The sequence below is a fragment of the Oncorhynchus tshawytscha genome, linkage group LG09, assembly GCF_018296145.1.
Source record: "Oncorhynchus tshawytscha isolate Ot180627B linkage group LG09, Otsh_v2.0, whole genome shotgun sequence".
Classification (NCBI taxonomy): domain Eukaryota; kingdom Metazoa; phylum Chordata; class Actinopteri; order Salmoniformes; family Salmonidae; genus Oncorhynchus; species Oncorhynchus tshawytscha.
The window spans coordinates 18848548-18869121 of record NC_056437.1 but is presented as its reverse complement, the minus strand read 5'-3'; the positions used below and the strand labels follow the sequence as shown (position 1 = coordinate 18869121).

Below are 20574 nucleotides of genomic sequence, written 5' to 3'. Positions count from 1 at the left end.
ATCAGGGCTTTGTGATGGCCACACTAATACCTTGACTTTGTTGTCCTTAAGCCATTTTGCCACAACTTTGGAAGTATGCTTGGGGACATTGTCCATTTGGAAGACCCATTTACGATCAAGCTTTAACTTCCTGACTGATGTCTTGAGATGTTGCTTCAATATATCCACATCATTTTCCTCCTCATGATGCCATTTATTTTGTGAAGTGCACCAGTCCCTCCTGCAGCAAAGCACCCCCACAACATCATGCTGCCACCCCCGTGCTTCACAGTTGGGATGGTGTTCTTTGGCTTGCAAGCCTCCCCCTTTTCCTTCAAATATAACGATGGTCATTATGACCAAACAGTTCTATTTTTGTTTCATCAGACCAGAGGACATTTCTCCAAAAAGTACAATATTTGTCCCCATGTGCAGTTGCAAATTGTAGTCTGGCTTTTTTATGGCGGTTTTGGAGCAGTGACTTCTTCCTTGCTGAGCGGCCTCAGGTTGTCGATATAGGACTTGTTTTACTGTGGATATAGATACTTTTGTACCCGTTTCCTCTAGCATCTTCACAAGGTCCTTCGTTGTTCTGGGACTGATTTGCACTTTTCGTACCAAAGTATGCTCATCTCTAGGAGACAGAAAGCGTCTCCTTCCTGAGCAGTATGACGGCTGCGTGGTCCCATGGTGTTTATACTTGCATACTATTATTTGTACAGATGAACGTGGTACCTTCAGGCATTTGGAAATGGCTCCCAAGGATGAACCAGACTTGTGGACGTCTACAAAAAAATGTCTGGGGTCTTGGCTGAAATGTTTTATTTTCCCATGATGTCAAGCAAAGAGGCACTGAGTTTGAAGGTAGGCCTTGAAATACATCCACAGGTACACCTCCAATTGACTCAAATTATGTCAATTAGCCTATCAGAAGCTTCTAAAGCCATGACATAATTTGCTGGAATTTTCAAAGCTGTTTAAAAGGCACAGTCAACTTAGTGTATGTAAACTTCTGACCCACTGGAATTGTGATGGATTATTTCACTTATAATTCACTGTCTGTAAACAATTGTTGGAAAAATTACTTGTGTCATGCACAAAGTAGATGTCCTAACTGACTTGCCAAAACTATAGATTGTTTAATAAGAAATTTGTGGCATGGTTGAAAAACGAGTTAATGATTCCAACCTAAGTGTATGTAAACTTCTGACTTCAACTGTATGTACCAAATTGCCTTGTCAGACAAAAACAGCTTAATTACATTTGAAGTGCTGTGAAGACAGGTATGTTTTACACATTAGAGCACAGCTGTACAGCTTAATGTAGAAATTGTCAGAGCACAGAGGGAATCCTGATCACTATCAGCCCTATATTGACTTACAAATGCTGCCTGCTATACTGTAGTGAACACCACGACAGGCTCGTCAGAGACCGAGCCAGCAGGCTCACAGTCATGCGTTTGTGTTTCTGAATGACTGGGTGAGATTTTCCTGACTGTCCCTTTCTGGAACTACACAGTAACAATTAGTCACAGACAGACAGACCAGGGGTTGAATTAAAAGGTGCATTGCACACTACCTCAGTGTCACAGGAAATGCATACAGCAGGCAATTAGGTTAGAAAATTCTATTTACACACTCAAAAAGCGAGACATGCTGTTCACTCACACTATCCTAGACACGTCACCTACAAGGTGAACTTTGAAACCTTTATGCCATCAGATACCCACCTAAAGTTTCCCTCCCTTGAAAAAGAGGGTGATTTACTCCACCCTCAATGTGAGGTTACATTTGGAAGGGGCGTCATAATCAGGCCATTGAGATCACAGACATAGGCTACCTAACCAAATAGACACCAATACCACCTACCTCCTGCTGACTTATCAAGACAGCTCTTAGATAGTCAGCCAGTGATATCTATGTTGATCACATAAACCCACACACAATAGAGATGAGCTTCCATGGGAGGTGCATAACATCTCACCTAGAGCAGGCTTCAGAAAGGACAGACTTTTTCCAATTGTGAGTCAATAGTTTCAGGTAGATTAAAGAGACTGTCAAGAGACTGGAGGATGGCGCCATAACTGCCATTGGGCAAAACCAAAGGTTCCCTATCAAAAGTAACCCAATGCTCTAGACGGAGTGACCCCCACTTCTCTTTCCCTCATGAGAATACGAAATTCCAAATTCCATTATGCTTCACTAACGTCTCGGGCTCTTTTAACTTTTTTACATTTGGCACAACAATAAGAATTCCAATGGCTTCAAAGTTTCCACTTCTTTGCATGACCAAAATAAAAGGCATTGTTTAGGTAATGCCAAATATGCGGGGAACACACCCAAGAGTGTGTTAGGATAGAGACTGACTAGGGTGGGGAGGGTGTGTGTGTAGTAGTGATGGGAGGAAGAAAAAAAATCAGCTACATATTGCAATATTCTTTTTCGACAATATAGCGTATTTGACTCCTTTTAGTCATCCCTAATGTAGGTAGCTTACCTAGCGGTAGTTGGTTGTGCCAAAACGCTGATATTTTTCATCGTATAGCTTGTTCTCCTTTTTAAAATAGTTAGCCAACGTGTTTTCAGCACTTTTATTTCCCTGACTTATCAAAACTAGTTCTCATGCTCTCTCATCTCTCTGCAGCAGACATCAGTGTTTTGTTCGAGACCACCATACGCAAAACCGATTAAAGACCGAATCGAGTCAGAGTCAAGACCGAGAGGGGGACGAGGAGTCTGAGACAGAGTCACGACCAGAAAATTGCGAGTCCAATTCAAGACCATGATTGTAATTTTGTCAAGTCACCACCATAAGAGTTCAAAATGTCCAGTATTTCTGTGTTCATATTTCAGGAGAACATATGGATTCTTTAGACATTCAGAATGGTGAAAAAATGCATGTTGAGGGCAAATAGAGCCACTTTACAAGTTGTTACTAACCCAAACACAGTGGGGAACAACAAGGGCCTTCTAGCCCATCAGGGAAGTGCTAAGGATTTATAAAATAATACAATAATAATAATAATAATTTCAATGATGTTCTGCTTTAATCCCTTCAGTTTTTGTTGGAAAGGGTTAACTAACACTGGAGAAAAAAAGATCCAAATCAGGATTTGTTTTGGCGGTCTCTGGGGAGATAAATCAAGCTAGCTAAATCAGCCATTGACTAAGCCATCTGCCATTGAACTGTATTTGGGCCAAATTTTGGAGTGACAGCAGAATCAACCAATCCCATTTTGACTTGTAATGGTTGGCACCGTTTTTACAAAAACCTTCTGCCTTCTCCAAGGCCAACAGGTCACTGCACAATAGTGTAGCAGTAGTTCTCACGGTCTAGCTAGCTTTTGTTTTAGCTTAGTTTGCAGTTTCAAATGATCATCTGATGAGGAAAACTGTGTTTATTGCAGCTTGGTTGCTGTTGTTAGCCATCTCTTTGAAAATAACTTGTGTGTGAAACATTGTTGCATTTAAATTAAACTTTAGATCACCGGTTACTTTGCGTGCTGAACATTAATGTTTTTTTGCAAGGGGAAGTAATAGTTGTCCATTTTGATTGGGAAATGCTTAGCCTAATGGTTGTGTTTTTGTATTCTTAGGATTGGGACCTACTGGCCTTTTATGTGAGTGAATGACTGCTTATCCTTAAACCTCATGCTGTGTGTGACTGATGTCTTTCTAGCAGCCCTATGTGTCTCACTAAAAGTGCACTCTCCTACATTGAGAACGCTGGTATTAAGGTCACTGTCCTTTCAGCATCCTTTGACGTGTCACTGTTGGTGATAGTGAGGGCGTTAGGCTACCATAAGTTGCGTAAGCGGTACAATTGTAGTTGTTGGCAGCATTATCTGTGTGGGTGTTCTCTCTGTGTGAGTGGCAGCCTGAAGCTCAAATCAGCCTCAGGGCTGTTTGATTCATTTGGGGGCATTAAGTGATGCTGTGTTTCTGTTTGCTACAACGTGTTGGAAGAATTGTTTTCCCCACTGAAGGCCTAGGTCCAATAGCCACAGTTTGCCACTGCACAAAACAAGTCTATAATAAATATAAAGACTGTTACAATTCCTCCCGGTCTCCCCTTACTAATAGTGAGCATGCAACTTTCAAACAATTCCCCCCACTCTTCCCTACCAGGGAATCAAGGAAATGCTATAGTAATGTTATGAGTAAAGTAGGAGGCCCAAGATTCCATAGGTGATAAGATGTTTCATGAAAGGAGTGTATATATTTGGCCTGGCGCAGCGGTTTTATGCAATGACTGAATGGAAGCTGATAATTACTGTATGATTTTTTTACTCCGTTGGTATCGGGAAGAAATTCCGAGTTCTCACTGACCAGTTTAGAGCAATACAACACTGGCAGACACCGTGAGCAATATCTTTGGAACATCAAATCGCAATACAATTGCAGTAATACATATAGTATTGTGAGAATCACAATACTACCATACCAGCATCTAATTATCGTGAACACCTCTACAACACCATTCTGTATACATCTGGCCCTTCCTTGGACACTGTGCTAACAAACCTCCAAACGAGCTTCAATGCCATACAACACTTCTTCTGTGGCCTCCAACTGCTTTTAAATGCTAGTAAAACTAAGTGCATGCTCTTCAACCGATTGCTGCCCGCACCCGCCCGCCCGACCAGCATCACTACTCTGGATGGTTCCGACTTAGAATATGTGGACAACTACAAATACCTAGGTGTCTGGTTAGACTGTATTCTCCCCTTCCAGACTCACATTAAGCATCTCCAATCCAAAATTAAATCTAGAATCGGCTTCCTATTTCGCAACAAAGCCTCATTCACTCATGCCAAACATACCCTCGTAAAACTGACTATCCTACCGATCCTTGACTTCGTCAATGTCATTTACAAAATAGCCTCCAACACTCTAGTCAGCAAACTGGATGTAGTCTATCACAGTGCCATCCATTTTGTCACCAAAGCCCCATATACTACCCACCACTGCGACCTGTAGGCTCTCGTTGGCTGGCCCTCGCTTCATATTCATCACCAAGCCCATTGGCTCCAGCTCATCTATAAGTCTTTGCTAGGTAAAGCCCCGCCTTATCTCAACTCACTAGTGACCATAGCAACACCCACCCATAGCACACACTCCAGCAGGTATATTTCACTGGTCATCCCCAAAGCCAAAACTTACTTTGGCCACATTTCCTTCCAGTTCTCTACTGCCGATGACTGGAACGAATTGCACAAATCACTGAAGCCTTATCTCCCTCTAACTTTAAGCATCAGCTGTCAGAGCAGCTTACTGATCACTGTACCTATACACAGCCAATCTGTAAATAGCACACCCAACTACCTCATCACACATATTATTACTTACCCTCTTGCTCTTTTGCACCCCAGTATCTCTAATAGCACATCATCTCCACATCACTCCAGTGTTAATGCTAAATTGTAATTATTTTGCCTCTATGGACTATTTATTGCCTACCTCCCTACATTTGCACACACTGTACATAGATTTTTCTATTGTGTTATTGACTGTACGTTTGTTTATGTGTAATTCTGTTGTTGTTTTTGGTCGCACTGCTTTGCATTATCTTGGCCAGGTCGCAGTTGTAAATGAGAACTTGTTCTCAACTGGACTACCTGGTTAAATAAAGGTGAAATATATTTTTTTAAAGACTATCTTATCGTGAGATCCCTGGTAATTCCCAGCAATAACATGCAGAGTGTGGCGTAATAAAGCAGTCGACAGGAACTGTGCAGTAGGTCCAGGGAGATAATTGCTACATTGGATGCCGCCATCACGCCTTCTCTGAAGTTGGCATCTGTGGCGACATGAAGGGGGCTTTAATGTTGGGCCACCATGGGCTCATTAACAACCAAGTCTTTCCTGGTTCCTGGACCCAGACCCTGGTCGTCACCGACTGTCCTACCGCCGAAGGGAAGAACGAGGAAATGCTTAACGGAGTACCAGATACCACAGCCAGCTTGTCACTTCCACCCTTGTCAAGAATAATCAACATGCTGCAAACGGAACAAACACCTTCACATGTTAATGAGGTAGTTGTGGAGGGTGAGAAAGAGGTTAAGGGGCAACTCATAACCAGGGATGCAAACTGGGGAAGGCCCAAAAAGGTGACACTTATTTTTTGGTTTGCACTGAAATTCCTGCTAGGGAATTGCAGAAATGCAGGTTAACTAATTAAACAAAGAATAGGATCTACATGATCAGTCTCTGTGTAAAATAAGTGCTTCATGGGAACCTAACTCACAGCTAAAAAATATAAAGAAAGCAATCCAATGTTATTTGTAGCCTAGACTTTACTGCAAAATGACACTCTAGTCTTGAGAAAAAAAAACAATACACTAATATTGCAGTTAGCCATGATAGCCTTCATAATAGAAAGCTTGTGACCACACACATACATTTTGCACTTGGGGGAAAAACATCTTAAAGTAGAAATAGAATGAAACAAACAGGCATTCTATTTTTGCACTATTATATAGTGGCCACTACAGACATTGAACAAGTGCACAAAAATAACGTTCACTGAGTAAAAAAACATGTGTTACTGTCAAGTTCAACAATTTGCTCTAGTATTAACTGGTATACGACTCCTTACCGTTCCTCAAGTTATAACGCGTTAGTTTCTTACTGGACCCTGGCAATTTGTGTGAAATGTTAACTAGCTTACGAACTAATGTTTTTCCTCTACCGTCTGTGGTTCATTTTCAGAATGAGAGAATTAGGTGAAAATGAGGCGTTGCTTGTTAAAAAAGTGGATTCAGGGATCAAGTGTAGCTGGAGCTGGGCCTGGCTGAACTGGATGCCACTATAGAGGTGTAAGGAACACAACACACTTCCCTCTTTCTCACTTTTGCTGGCACATTGTAGAACCGATGTTCACAGGCAGAAAGTGTACAATGTAATAATGTGCAGTGTAGCCCAAAGATTTTGTTTTTGTTGTGGTTAGGTTACTAATGTTAGCTCATCTGATGTTGTAACGTTAGCTGTCTAACATTAGCTAGCTAACATTAGCTGTCTGACTAATTTTCACATCATTAATTAACTCAATTATTTGATCAGATTTGGCTAATGTTGCTCAACATTTCTCTGGCTAGCTACGCAGAATTTGATCCAGCTAGCAAGATAACGTTACTTCTTAAGGATCGGCGTACTCAAGATCGCAAATTTTAGAGAAACAACAAATGTCGGTAGATATAAGTGTCTTATATCAGCTGAAAGCTTAAATTCTTGTTAATATAACTGCACTGTCTAATTTACAGTAAAAAAAATGCCATGCTATTGTTTGAAAGCGCCTAACAACAAAACACTTTCTTCGTGATAGGTTTGATAAATCCACCTCTGAAGGTCAAATGTGTACTTGCATTCTGAAATCTTGCTCTGATTTATCATCCAAAGGGTTCCAGAGATAATATGAAGTGTTAGATACATGCTTTTTTAGATAAAATCCTTTTTTCATATCCTAAAAAGTTCCAGAGAGCATGCACGACCGATTTTGTACTCATTAAATTTACAAAGAAAGGAATCTGAAAATCTCACCCTAAACGTTGTTTCAACGAGTCAAATCATGTTCATATCTATTCCTCAGACAACCTAGAAGGTAACAAGACTTATTTGGTCAGAGAGCTACGCCTCCATGGCACGCCGATGACGCGGGCGGTCATCACTCAAACGACTGTATCTGTCAAATAAGCACCAAATCAGGGTCAAACAACGCTAGCTAGATGAGCTGGGCTTTACGGGAGTAGTCAAATGTAGCTACTAACTTTGTACAACAGCATGCCTTTTCATTATGGAAAAAATAAGGATATTCAGAGTTATGAAGTCTGGTTGTTTTGCAAATTTTTTACTTATATATATACGTATATATATACACATACGTATATATATATACTTATATATATATATATATATATATACATATACATATATATACATATACATACACACATACACACATACACACATACACACATACACACATATATATATACGGTAACTAATACTTGGAAAGCTAAATCAAAGTCCAAGTATACAGATTTGACGATATTCTTGCAGAAAAACGGAATATGAATGTCTCCTTCACGATTTGCACAAATGTACCTGGGGACTTCATACTAAAAGTCTTGTTGTTCACTCATTTTTCAAGTTATTCATCTGAAACTTTACACATACACTCCTGCCATCTTGTGGACACTATCATAATTACATCCATAGTGATGGCTAGAACTGGGACCTTTCTCTTGCATTTCAAAGATGGTGGTAGAAAAAGACAGGTTGGTATTTTCTTCTATCAAATCTATTGTGTTATATTCTCCTACATTCAATTCACATTTCCACAAACCTCAGTGTTTCCTTTCAAATGGTACCAAGAATATGCATATCCATGCTTCAGAGCCTGAGCTACAGGCAGTTAGATTTTGGGAATGTCATTTAGGCGAAATGTAAAAATTTTAAAAAATTTTAAAAGAGGACTATACCTAAGAAGTTTAACAATGCTAATATTTGTTCCACCACACTTTCTCCATCACCTCAAACTTTACAAATGCCAGTAGTTTTTCCGTTACAGCTCATGAAGTATTCTTCATCACCTTCTCACCCCCGTCTCCGTGGTCGGGCTTCTCACCTAACGCTACCTCTTCGTTAACTGGCAAGCTGCGTTCCAGAGTGTGCGCTGATGCTGTAACTAGTAAGTTGGTTGTCTCTTCTTCAATCGTGTGCTGCGCTGCATTCTGTTATGTAAACAATTGGCTGAGCCTTGGATACAGCAGCTAGTATTGCGCCAAACGCACATCACTCATTTGCTCACAAAAAATGTTCTCATCCGATCTACACGAATCACGTAGGTCACCCATTTTGGATTCGAAACGGCGAATATCGCCGAAAGGTGACTAGTTTGCGTCCCTGAATAACGCCACAGACATCAGCGTGCAAATTAATGTCTTCTTCATCTAGGACAGAGTAATGATCAAATGTCTTGTCAGCATTATCAAAGCATTGAGTTACCATTTTATCAGCCTAATAATCAGTTTCTATTTTATTTACAGACAAAGAAATATTCAATTACAGATTAATCTACTATAATCTATTAGCCTATATTCAGAGTGGAATCTGAGACCTATGCTTTTAGTTGCTTGAAGCGGATCTCAACTCTGGAGTAGAAGCGTTTTAAATCATCCAGACTACAAGGATCATGAATAATTTCCTGTTCCCTCCAGGTCTTACTCATCACCGAGAAGAGAGGACCTGCAGGTGTGGAGGTAGAGGGAGATTTAACCTCCACGTCTGTAAGGGAATCTCCTCTGGACAGCATGCTTTTTATGGACTAGTAAATCAAATTAAAAACATCTGAGTTTAAAAACGGGATTTATTCTCATTTGAAGCCAAATCCCAAGTAATGTAGGCATATATGCATTTTTATCAGTTGGTTTACCTCCCTTCATATCTATAAATACATCACTAAATATACTAAAATAATGACTTGCCTATGTTTAGTCTGGCCTTTCGTGAACTAACACTCACACCCAACTTTCATATTTATTTATACTTCTTTTCTACTAGCACTGACTTTGCTGATAGCTACTTGGAGGAAAAATGTGTTCTATGACAGATGTGTTGTTGTCCCACCTAGCTATCTTAAGATGAATGCCCTAACTGTAAGTCGCTCTGGCTAAATGACTAAAATTTAAATGTAAAATGTAGTCTTTGCACTGTGTCCATTTCATTAATAGAAGTCTTCATAAACACTCACCAGAGATGGCGTTGGTGACGGACATGAGTGGGGAGTGAAGGGCTGGGCTCACCCCCCACACCGTGTGGTAGCCCACAATGGTAGCCAGGCCGAAGATGGTCACCATCTGAGTGAAGGCTGCATTGGGCGCAGCTAGGCCCAGGCCTAACATGGTGCCAAGACCTGAGAGGGGCAAAGGGTTAATAAATAACTTTACACTAGCCCATGCTACATATCTAATGTCCATATGTAATATAGATAAGGGCTTTTTAACAATTCAAATGCAAGCAAAACAAATAAAATGATAATCATTGATCGTCATAAGGTGTTGAATTGAATTAGGCCATGTCCTATGAGGCACACTAGACATTATAAAGTAGAAATGCTGACTCTTTCTGATGTCTACTAATTTTCTTAAGTGAGGACAAGAGACAGACGTTGCCGTTAGCAATTTATCTAGGCGCAATTAGACAGCAACCCAAGTATGGTGGTGGTACACGACGCGCCGACCACAGCCTGCTGTCTCCAGTCGCCACTACCAGAGCAAGTGTCTGTGGGAAACAGCTACAGCACTACTTCAGACAGACACAGCAGGCGGAGGGAGGGCTCGACATCCCACATTTTATTAGTCCCAGTTTCCTGGCACTAAGGGGCTGCTGGTGGTGGTTTGGACTGAGAGACAGGGAGGGAGGGGGCATGTTAGGTTAGGTTGAGCTCTAATTAGGTGACCAATCCTAATTTCAAAAGAGATCTCCTCCTCTCTGGCTTCTCGCATGGCTGATCCGGTGGTCAGGACATCACGATGGTCCAGCAGCACCTTCCTTGGCTTCAGCAGGGAGATACGGAGCAAACTCACTCAAGAAAGAACAGGAAGATGAATGTGCCCGTTTGTTAATCTCAGGGTGTTTATTTACGTGTAAACCCAGTTTGTGGCTCATTTATCTGACTGTTGGGGAAGGAGGACGTGTTCTCTGGATCTCTTTGATGTGATTCCAGAACAGAACAGAGACGACAGTTCCTGCCTGCCTCGTCTGTAACCAATAGAAATAATCTGCAGGGATTTCTGTTCAGAGTAGCTTTTGTCTGATCACGACTGTTGCTGCTCTCAGAATGGGGTCACAGCTCACCTTTCCCACATAAGTCAGATATGCAGAAAGACTTGTGCGTGTGTTAGTAGAGAACGTAACAATGTAATGAATGTGGTAATAAAACATTAACGGGCTGCTTTTAACCCCCCCGCCATAGTCCTGTTAACCCAGGTCGTTGTGAGGAGAGCGAGACCACCATAGGAGCTCAGAGAGACTCGTGACACCGCTCAGTTTAGGGGCCATTATCCTGACAGCCAGGGTTGTTCTGCATCCTCTGCTTTCTGCGATGTCAGACATTTTAATCCCCTTACATTATAATTAAGTAAACAACTGACTTAATTTACGTAAGTATTCACATCCCTGAGTCAATACATCGTTGGCAGCTGTGAGTCTTTCTGGGTAAGTCTCTAAGAGCTTTGCACCCTTGGATTGTACAATATTTTCCCATTATTATTTTCAAAATTCTTCAAGCTCTGTCAAATTGGTTGTTGATCAATGCTAGACAACCATTTACAAGTTTTGCCATAGATGTTCAAGCAGATTTAAGTCAAATCTGTAACTTGGCCACTAAGGAACATTCACTGTCATCTTGGTAAGCAAATTCCAGTGTAGAATTGGCCTTGTGCTAAGGTTATTGTCCTGCTTTAAAGGTGAATTAATCTCCCGCTGTCTGGTGGAAAGCAGACAACCAGGTTTTCCTCTAGCATCTTGCCTGTTCTTTGCTCCATTACGTTTATTTTTATCCTGAAAAACTCCCCAGTCCTTAATGATTACAAGCAGTCCTTATCCATAACATGATGCAGCCACCACTATGCTTAAATATGGAGTGTAGAACTCAGTAAATGTGTTGTATTGGATTTGCCCCAAACATAAAACTTTGTATTCAGGATAAAAAGTTAAATTGCTTTGCCACATTTTTTGCAGTATTACTTTAGTGGCTTTAGTGCCAAACAGGATGCATGTTTTGGAATATAGTTGTATTCTGTACAGGCTTCCTTCTTTTCACTCTGTCAGTTAGCTTAGTATTGTGGAGTAACTACAGTTTACTATCACAGGCATTAAACTAACGGCTTTAAAGTCACGATTGCATTGGCCTAATGGTTAAATCCCTAAGCTGTTTCCTTCCTCTCCGGTAACCGAGTTAGTAAGGATGCTTGCATCTTTGTAGTGACTGGGTGTATTGATACACCATCCATAATTTAATCAATAACTTCAACATGCTCAAACAGATATTCAATGTCTGCTTTTTATTTTTATCCATCTACCAATAGCTGCCCTTTGCGAGGCATTAGTAAACCTCCCTGATGTTCGTGGTTGAATCTGTGTTTGAAATTCACTGCACGACAGAGACCTTACAGATAATTGTATGTGTGGGGTACAGAGGATAGGTAGTCATTCTAAAATATGTGTTCAACACTATTATTGAGTCCATGTAACTTATTGTGTGACTTGTTAAGCAAATGTTAACTCCTGAACTTATTTAGGCTTGCCCTAACAAAGGTATTGAATCCTTACTGACTCAAGACATATCAGCCTTTCATTTGTAAACATTTTGAAAAACATAATCCCACTTTGACATTATTGGGTATTGTGTGTAGGCCAGTGACCAAAACATCTAAATGTAATCCATTTTAAATGCAGGCTGTAACACAACAAAATGTGGAACAATTCAAGGGGTGTGAATACTTTCTAAAGGCACTGTAAGTATAAATGAATGAAGCATCTAGGCAGTCAGTAATGGTGTGTCTCACCTCCAGTGTACATGCCAGCGGTGGTTAGGGTAGCCTTGAAGGGGGACACAGCAGCAGCCTTCTCCTTAGCCAGCTCCTGCTTGCTCTTGGGTTTGGGAGGGGCTGCCACTGGGATGTTATCGGGCAGAGGAGCTGGGAAGAGGTTGGTTCCATTCTGCACCAGATAGAAAGGTGGAAATCATAGAGAACGCCAACCAAACAAAAGTCAACCATGCATGGATGTACATTTGAGATCAAAGTTTCATTTTCACCAAACACTATCAAAACACTTCATTATCACCAAACAAACCAATCAACAAAGACTATTTTAATTTGTCAACTGTAGAACTAGAGAGTATAGCGTCACCATTATCTAATTAACCAGTCTTATCTAAAAACAGATAACCAAGGAAACCAAACCCATTTAACCCAGATGATTCACCTGCATGACAACAGATCCTCTGATGACATGGTCCATGGTTCCGTAGTTAAACTTCTCCTTGACCTCATAGTTGAAGTTCTCAGTAGATGGGCTGATGGCACGGATGAGTTTGGTCAGGTTGTTTGAGTACAGGGTGCTGGACTGGGTGGGCAGCCGGCTGGGAAGGTCGGTGAAACCAATGTGGGTCACACCCTAAGAACAAATCACATAAGCCATTATTTTATTGAAGACCAAAATTGTGCACTCTCACTTTGACCGGTTAAAATGGGACTGAATTACAATACTGCAACAAGGTGACCTGGTGGTATGATTTCAATGCTAGGGAAACCAAACACAGAAGCTAACAAAATGACTGACAATAAGGAGCCGGTTCACCACAACATCACAAGGGAAAACAGTGATAATGAAATTGAAGGTAATAATGATTAGCGACTGTGGACAGGCCCATCTGACCTTGTGTACAGACAGTTCTCCAGGCACCGTGGTCTCAATGTTTCCTCCAGCCTCAGCAGCCAGGTCCACCACCACAGAGCCATCCTTCATGCTCTCCACCATATCCTTGGTGATCAGGATGGGAGCCTTGCGACCTGGCGACAGGACACATCACCATGGTGACAAAGGGGTCTTGTCTGCAGTACCAACAGGGTGCTCTATCAGCAGCTGACCTCTATTCAGCCTTCTGTACAATAAAGTCTTCAAATATGGATTTAAATGATAATGAATCTGACCCTGGAAAATAAACAAATTGCAGTTTGTTGTTCTCGGTTTACGCTAGGCAATGTTTTCAGGTCTCTTCTGATGTTTACACTAGCTTTCAAGTCAACAGATCTCATGAGAACACAGAGAAACTCTTTCAAAATCATGTCGAACTGGTCAGAACAGAAGACATCAGTACTGATCAGGCTAGGGTAGGCTGGTGTCAACCAGACAAAAGGAGTCGGTCTCTCCAACCAACAGGACAGTAGCATTAGTATAGGGGACAGGACAACATGCCCTAGGGCACATGAAGTCAAGTCTGTGGAGAGGAGAATGTCATTCATAACTATAGTATTCACCCCTCTTGGCATTTTTCCTATTTTGTTGCCTTACAACCTGGAATTAAAATGGATTTTGTGGGGGGGGTTGTATCATTTGATTTACACAATATGCCTACCACTTTGAAGATGCAAAAATATTTTTTCTTGTGAAACAAAGAAAAGAAACTGAAAACTTGAGCATGCATAACTATTCACTCCCCCCAAAGCCAATACTTTGTAGAGCCACATTTTGCAACTACAGCTGCAAGTCTCTTGGGGTATGTCTCTATAAGCTTGGCACATCTAGCCACTGGGATTTTTGCCCATTCTTCAAGGCAAAACTGCTCCAGCTCCTTCAAGTTGGATGGCTTCTGCTGGTGTACATCAATATTTAAGTCATACCACAGATTCTCAATTGGATTGAGGTCTGGGCTCTGACTAGGCCATTCCGTGCCATTTAAATGTTTCCCCTTAAACCACTCGAGTGATGATTTAGCAGTATGCTTTGGGTCATTGTCCTGCTGGAAGGTGAACCTCCGTCCCAGTCTCAAATCTCTGGAAGACTTTTTTCCTGGCCACAGCTCTGTGGCCAAAGCCCAGCTGTGGAGTGTACGGCTTAAAGTGGTCCTATGGACAGATACTCCAATCTCCGCTGTGGAGCTTTGCAGCTCCTTCATGGTTATCGTTGGTCTCTTTGTTCCCTCTGATTAATGCCCTCCTTGCATGGTCTGTGAGTTTTGGTGGGCGGCCATCTCTTGGCAGGTTTGTTGTGGTGCCATATTCTTTCCATTTTTTAAATAATGGATTTAAGTGGTGCTCAGTGGGATGTTAAAAGTTTCAGATATTTTTTTATAACCCAACCCTGATCTGTACTTCTCCACAACTTTGTCTCTGACCTGTTTGGAGAGCTCCTTGGTCTTCATGGTGCCACTTGCTTGGTGGCGCCCCTTGCTTAGTGGTGTTGCAGACTCTGGGGCCTTTTGTAACAGGTGTATATATACTGAGATCATGTGACAAATAAAGTCCACCTGTGAGCAATCTAACTAATGTGACTTCTGAAGGTAATTGGTTGCACCAGATCTTATTTAGAGCTTCATAGCAAAGGGTTGAATAGATAACCACACACACCACTTTTTTAGATTTTTTTTGAAAAGTCTTTTTTTTTTTCATTTCACTTCAACAATTAGGACTATTTTGTATATGTCCATCACATGAAATCCAAATAATAATCCATTTAAATTACAGGTTGTAATGCAACAAAAATAGGAAAAATGCCAAGGGGGTTGAATACTTTTGCAAGTCACTGTACGGCTGCATATCTTATCACAGCCGTCAGCCAATGTAAACAAAGGATGAGAATGTAGAGTTTTGCTTTTCCTTGTGTGCTTTTTTTAGTCGTTCAGATTTTATTGCTATTCTTTTGTATCATGTTTTTTTTTATCACATTGAGTTGCATTCCATGTCTGAAATGAGCTGTTTACAAAGCTTGATTTGATCATAGCAATATCTCTATGGTGTCTTTGTGGTCTGTTATAGGCTGCTACAGGAACGGAATAATATCAACTCAGCCTTGAGGGGCAGAGTTAACCAGATGAATAGGACCTAAACACTACCTTAACTACACTAGGTAACTGAGCTGATGGAGCCTTAAAGCAGCTTAGTGTCTGAGAGGATTGGACAGATGAGAGCTGACCATAGCAATACATGCATTTCATACATGATTGAGGTAGAACAAAACAAATGGGTGAAATCAGGGGTGACAATAGCCTGGTTGCCAGATCTCCTGCTCTGAAGCCAAACTGTTTGATGACAATGGTGTGAGTAGGCCAGAACACAAACAGATCAGACCAGGAGGACTGCAGTGCAGCTTAAGATGTAAAGGGAAAGTAAAGCCAGTAGATTAAGAGGACAACGAGATAGGGGTAGTGAGGGGCGTCTCCCTGCGGGAGAACAGATGTAGCCCTTGGTTCACTTCAGACCTGACTGCCCTCGACTAGCACAAAAACATCCTGTGGCGGACTGCAATAGCATCGAATAGTCCCCGCGATATGCAACTGTTCAGGGACGTCAGGAACCAATACACGCAGTCAGTCAGGAAAGCAAAGGCTAACTTTTTCAAACAGAAATTTGCATCCTGTAGCTCAAACTCCAAAAAGTTTTGGGACACTAAAGTCCATGGAAAACAAGAGCACCTCCTAGCAGCTCCCACTGCACTGAGGCTAGGTAACACTGTCACCACCGATAAATCCACAATAAGCATTTCTCTATGGCTGGCCATGCTTTCCTCCTGGCTACCCCAACTGGGGCGGCAGGGTAGCCTAGTGGTTAGAGTGTTAGACTAGTAACCGGAAGGTTGCAAGTTCAAATCTGTCGTTCTGCCCCTGAACAGGCAGTTAACCCACTGTTCCTAGGCAGTCATTGAAAATAAGAATTTGTTCTTAACTGACTTGCCTGGTTAAATAAAGGTTAAAAAAATAAAAAAATCTGGCCAAAAGCTCCGCACCCCCCACAGCTACTTGCCCAAGCCTCCCCAGCTTCTCCTTCACCCTAATCCAGATGTTCTGAAAGAGCTACAAAACCTAGACCCGTACAAATAAGCTGGGCTAGACAACCTGGACCCTTGCTTTCTAAAATTATCCGCCACCATTGTTAAAACCCCTATTACCAGTCTGTTCAACCTCTCCTTCGTATCGTCCGAGATCCCTAAAGATTGGAAAGCTGACGCGGTCATCCCCCTCTTCAAAGGGGGTGACATTCTAGACCCAAACTGTTATAGACCTATATCTGTCCTGCCTTTCTAAAGTCTTCGAAAGCCATGTTAATAAACAGATCACTGACCATTTTGAATCCCACCGTACCTTCTCCGCTGTGCAATCCGGTTTCCGAGCTGGTCAATGGCGCACCTCAGCCACGCTCAAGGTACTAAACGATATCATAACCGCCATCGATAAGAGATTGTACTGTGTAGCCGTCTTCATCGACCTGGCAAAGGCTTTCGACTGTCAATCACCGTATTCTTATCGGCAGACTCAACAGCCTTGGTTTCTCAAATGACTGCCTCGACTGGTTCACCAACTACTTCTCAGACAGAGTTCAGTGAGTCAGATCGGCGGGCCTGTTGTCCGGACCTCTGGCAGTCTCTATGGGGGTATCACAGGGTTAAATTCTCAGGCCGACTCTTTTCTCTGTATATATCAACGATGTCGCTCTTGCTGATTGTGATTCCCTGATCCACCTCTACACAGATGACACCATTCTGTATACATCTGGCCCTTCTTTGGACACTGTGTTAAACCAAACGAGATTCAATGCCATACAACACTCCTTCCGTGGCTTCCAACTGCTCTTAAATGCTAGTAAAACTAAATGCATGCATTTCAACCGTTCGCTGCCCGCACCCCCGACCAGCATCACTACTCTGGACGGTTCTGACTTAGAATATGTGGACAACTACAAACACCTAGGTGTCTGGCTAGGCTGTAAACTCTCCTTCCAGGCTCACAGTAAGCATCTCCAATCCAAAATTAAATCTAGAGTTGGATTACTATTTCGCAACAAAGCCTCATTCACTCACGCCGCCAAACATACCCTCGTAAAACTGACTATCCTACAGATCCTCGATTTCGGCGAGGTCATTTACAAAATAGCCTCTAACACTCTACTCTGCACATTGAATGCAGTCTATCACAGTGCCATCCGTTTTGTCACCAAAGCCCCATATACCACCCACCACTGCGACCTGTATGCTCTAGTTGGCAGGCCCTCGCTACATATTCATTGCCAGACCCACTGGCTCCAGGTCATCTATAAATCTTTGCTAGGTAAAGCTCACTATCTCAACTCACAATAACAACACCCACCCGTAGCACGCGTTCCAGCAGGTATCTCTCACTGGTCATCCCCAAAGCCAACACCTCCTTTGGTCGCCTTTCCTTCCAGTTCTCTGCTCCCAACGACTGGAACGAATTGCAAAAATCGCTGAAGGTGGAGACTTATATTTCCCTCACTAACTTTAAACATCAGCTATCTGAGCAGCTAACAGATCACTGCAGCTGTACATAGCCCATCTGTAAATAGCCCATCGACCTACCTCATCCCCATATTGTTTGTATTTACATTTCTGCTCTTTTGCACACCAGTATTTCTACTTGATCATCATCATCTGCACATCTATCACTCCAGGGTTAATTTGCTAAACTGTAGTTACTTTGCTACTATGGCCTATTTATTGCCTTACCTCCTCACGCCATTTGCACACACTGTATATAGACTTTCCTTATTCTATTGTGTTATTGACTGTACGCTTGTTTATTCCATGTGTAACTACACTGTTGTTGTTTGTGTCGCGCTGCTTTGCTTTATCTTGGCCAGGTCGCAGTTGTAAATGAGAACTTGTTCTCAACTAGCTTACCTGGTTAAATAAAGGTGAAATAAAAAAATACATAAAAATGGGGGTAGTGAGGGGCATCTCCCTGTGGGAGGGGATAGATGGGGGTAGTGAGGTTTGGTTGCTTAGATCACTGTACAAACCGGGGATGAGTGCCGTGCTGATGAGGATGTCTACTTCCAGACACTGCTTAGCAAACAGCTTCATCTCAGCCTCGATGAACTCCTTGGACATCTCCTTGGCGTAGCCGCCCTGACCGTCGCCGGCCTCCTTAATGTCCATCTCCAGAGTCTCAGCTCCCAGAGACTTGAACTGCTCTAAGGCTGCCGCTCTGGGGAGGGAACACAGGGAATGTCATGGAAGGCACTGGCAAGAGGGACGGGGTGCTTAATGAAAGCCCCTGATACATTCAAAAGCATCACTGCAGGAGCTTAGGCTATGTCTATGATTGTTGTAAAATCTCCAAGTAGTAAACAATGTTACACAATGGTCGGGGTGGGGAGATTCAAATCTTGAATCTGGAGAGTAAAAACAGTAAAGAACAGCGTTTATCCCATTATTCCACTCTTTAAAGTAAGTGGAAGCAATCTGCAGTTTTCTAGAGACAATGAGCTGCAAGTTGTCATATGTAATGCAGCTACTACCACCAACTGGAGAATTAGCAACATCACACTTTCAAATCCATTAAAGAGACTTAGACAGCAGCCAATCTGGGGTGAGTTAGTTGAAATAAAAGCAAAGGTGAAGGAATCTGGTCAGAAATCATTTGTAACATTTTATCCGTTTTTTTTTTTTTAAAAACAGCTTGTACCCCCAAGCCATAAATAGTTAACCAAATAGCTACCCGGACTACCTGCATTGACCCTTCAAATAGCAACTCTTTTGACTCTGCTGTTACTGTTTATCATCGATCCTGTTGCCTAGTCACTTTATCCCTACATGTACCCCTGCACTCGGTCCTGGTATCACGTGTATGTAACCAAGTTATCGTGACTCATTGTGGATTTATTTTTCCTGTTATTATTTTCCTATTATTTCTTTCTTTTTCTCTGTGCTTTATTGGGATGGACCTGTCAGTAAGCATTTCACTGTTAGTCCACACCTGTTGTTTACGAAGCATGTGACAAATAAAATAGGATTTTATTTTTTTTAAATCTCAAAACAAATATGGGGGCAGCTTTATAATGTGATAATGAACCAACCAATGAGTCCCAGTGATTTCATTGGTAAAGTAATAACTGAATATCCAGGGTTGGGTGGTCCCACTCACCGAGTGTCAAAGCCCCTGACGATAGCACCCATGGATCTGGCAGTACCAGCAGCAGCCAGGCCTGCTACTCCTCCTCCAATGATCAGCACCTTAGCAGGTGGGACCTTCCCAGCAGCAGTGATCTGTCCAGTGAAGAAGCGCCCGAAGCTGTTGGCTGCCAGCACCACAGCTTTGTATCTGGAAACACAGGGACAGAAAAATTGCCAATTACAAATACTGTCAGAGCACATCTACCCAGCCTCAAAATACATCACAAGCAATTTACTCTGCCAAGTGGACCACACACACACACACACACACACACACACACACACACACACACACACACACACACACACACACACACACACACACACACACACACACACACGATGATGCAGCTGGACAGACACAGTAGTGAGCTGACCAAGAGAAGTGCATTCAACACAAATGTTTTCCATTTATTGACATGACAACCTCACTCATTAAAACAAACTGCCTCAGACACAGGCTCGTTCATTCTAGTTGCATTTCAAAATACTTGTCTTGGACATAAATTTGTAACTTTGAAGATTCAGCTTTTACTTGTCTCTCTAGTCTTCCAGCATCGTCTCACCATTTAGCCATTTGTAATTGTAAGCTACACAAATAAAGCACATTAGCAAGAAAAAGGCCAGTGGCACAGCTCTGGGAGTCCACCCTCCCTTCCCTCACACCACCCATACCGTCTTCACCCTGCAATGTTAGCCATGGAGCTGAGAGCGTCGTAGCCCTGTGCGATGGTGACGCGGGGCACCTGGTCCATGGCCAGCACAGTGGCCTTCCTCTGGGACAGCATGTCCATCAGCTCAGGGTTCTGGGCCGGGTAGATGAAGCTGAACAGAGTGGCTGCCTCCTTCATCAGCTCCACCTCATGGGCTCCCAGCTCAGGGTTGAAGACGGGAGCACGCACCT

General features: G+C 42.3%; 1 protein-coding gene across 4 annotated transcripts in view; it reads right to left on the bottom strand.

Annotated features, from left to right (window-relative positions):
* nnt (nicotinamide nucleotide transhydrogenase) overlaps window positions 1-20574 on the bottom strand; it is a 70107-nt gene that overhangs the window by 36342 nt on the left and 13191 nt on the right. For all 4 annotated transcript variants that reach the window (XM_024431132.2, XM_024431129.2, XM_024431130.2 and 1 more), the window contains 7 exons: window positions 20355-20572; window positions 19642-19818; window positions 18515-18702; window positions 13422-13555; window positions 12969-13160; window positions 12548-12701; window positions 9730-9891 (listed from right to left, as the gene is read on the bottom strand). In XM_024431132.2, coding sequence (XP_024286900.1) covers window positions 9730-9891; window positions 12548-12701; window positions 12969-13160; window positions 13422-13555; window positions 18515-18702; window positions 19642-19818; window positions 20355-20572 — 1225 coding nt within the window. The remainder of the gene's footprint in view (window positions 1-9729; window positions 9892-12547; window positions 12702-12968; window positions 13161-13421; window positions 13556-18514; window positions 18703-19641; window positions 19819-20354; window positions 20573-20574) is intronic.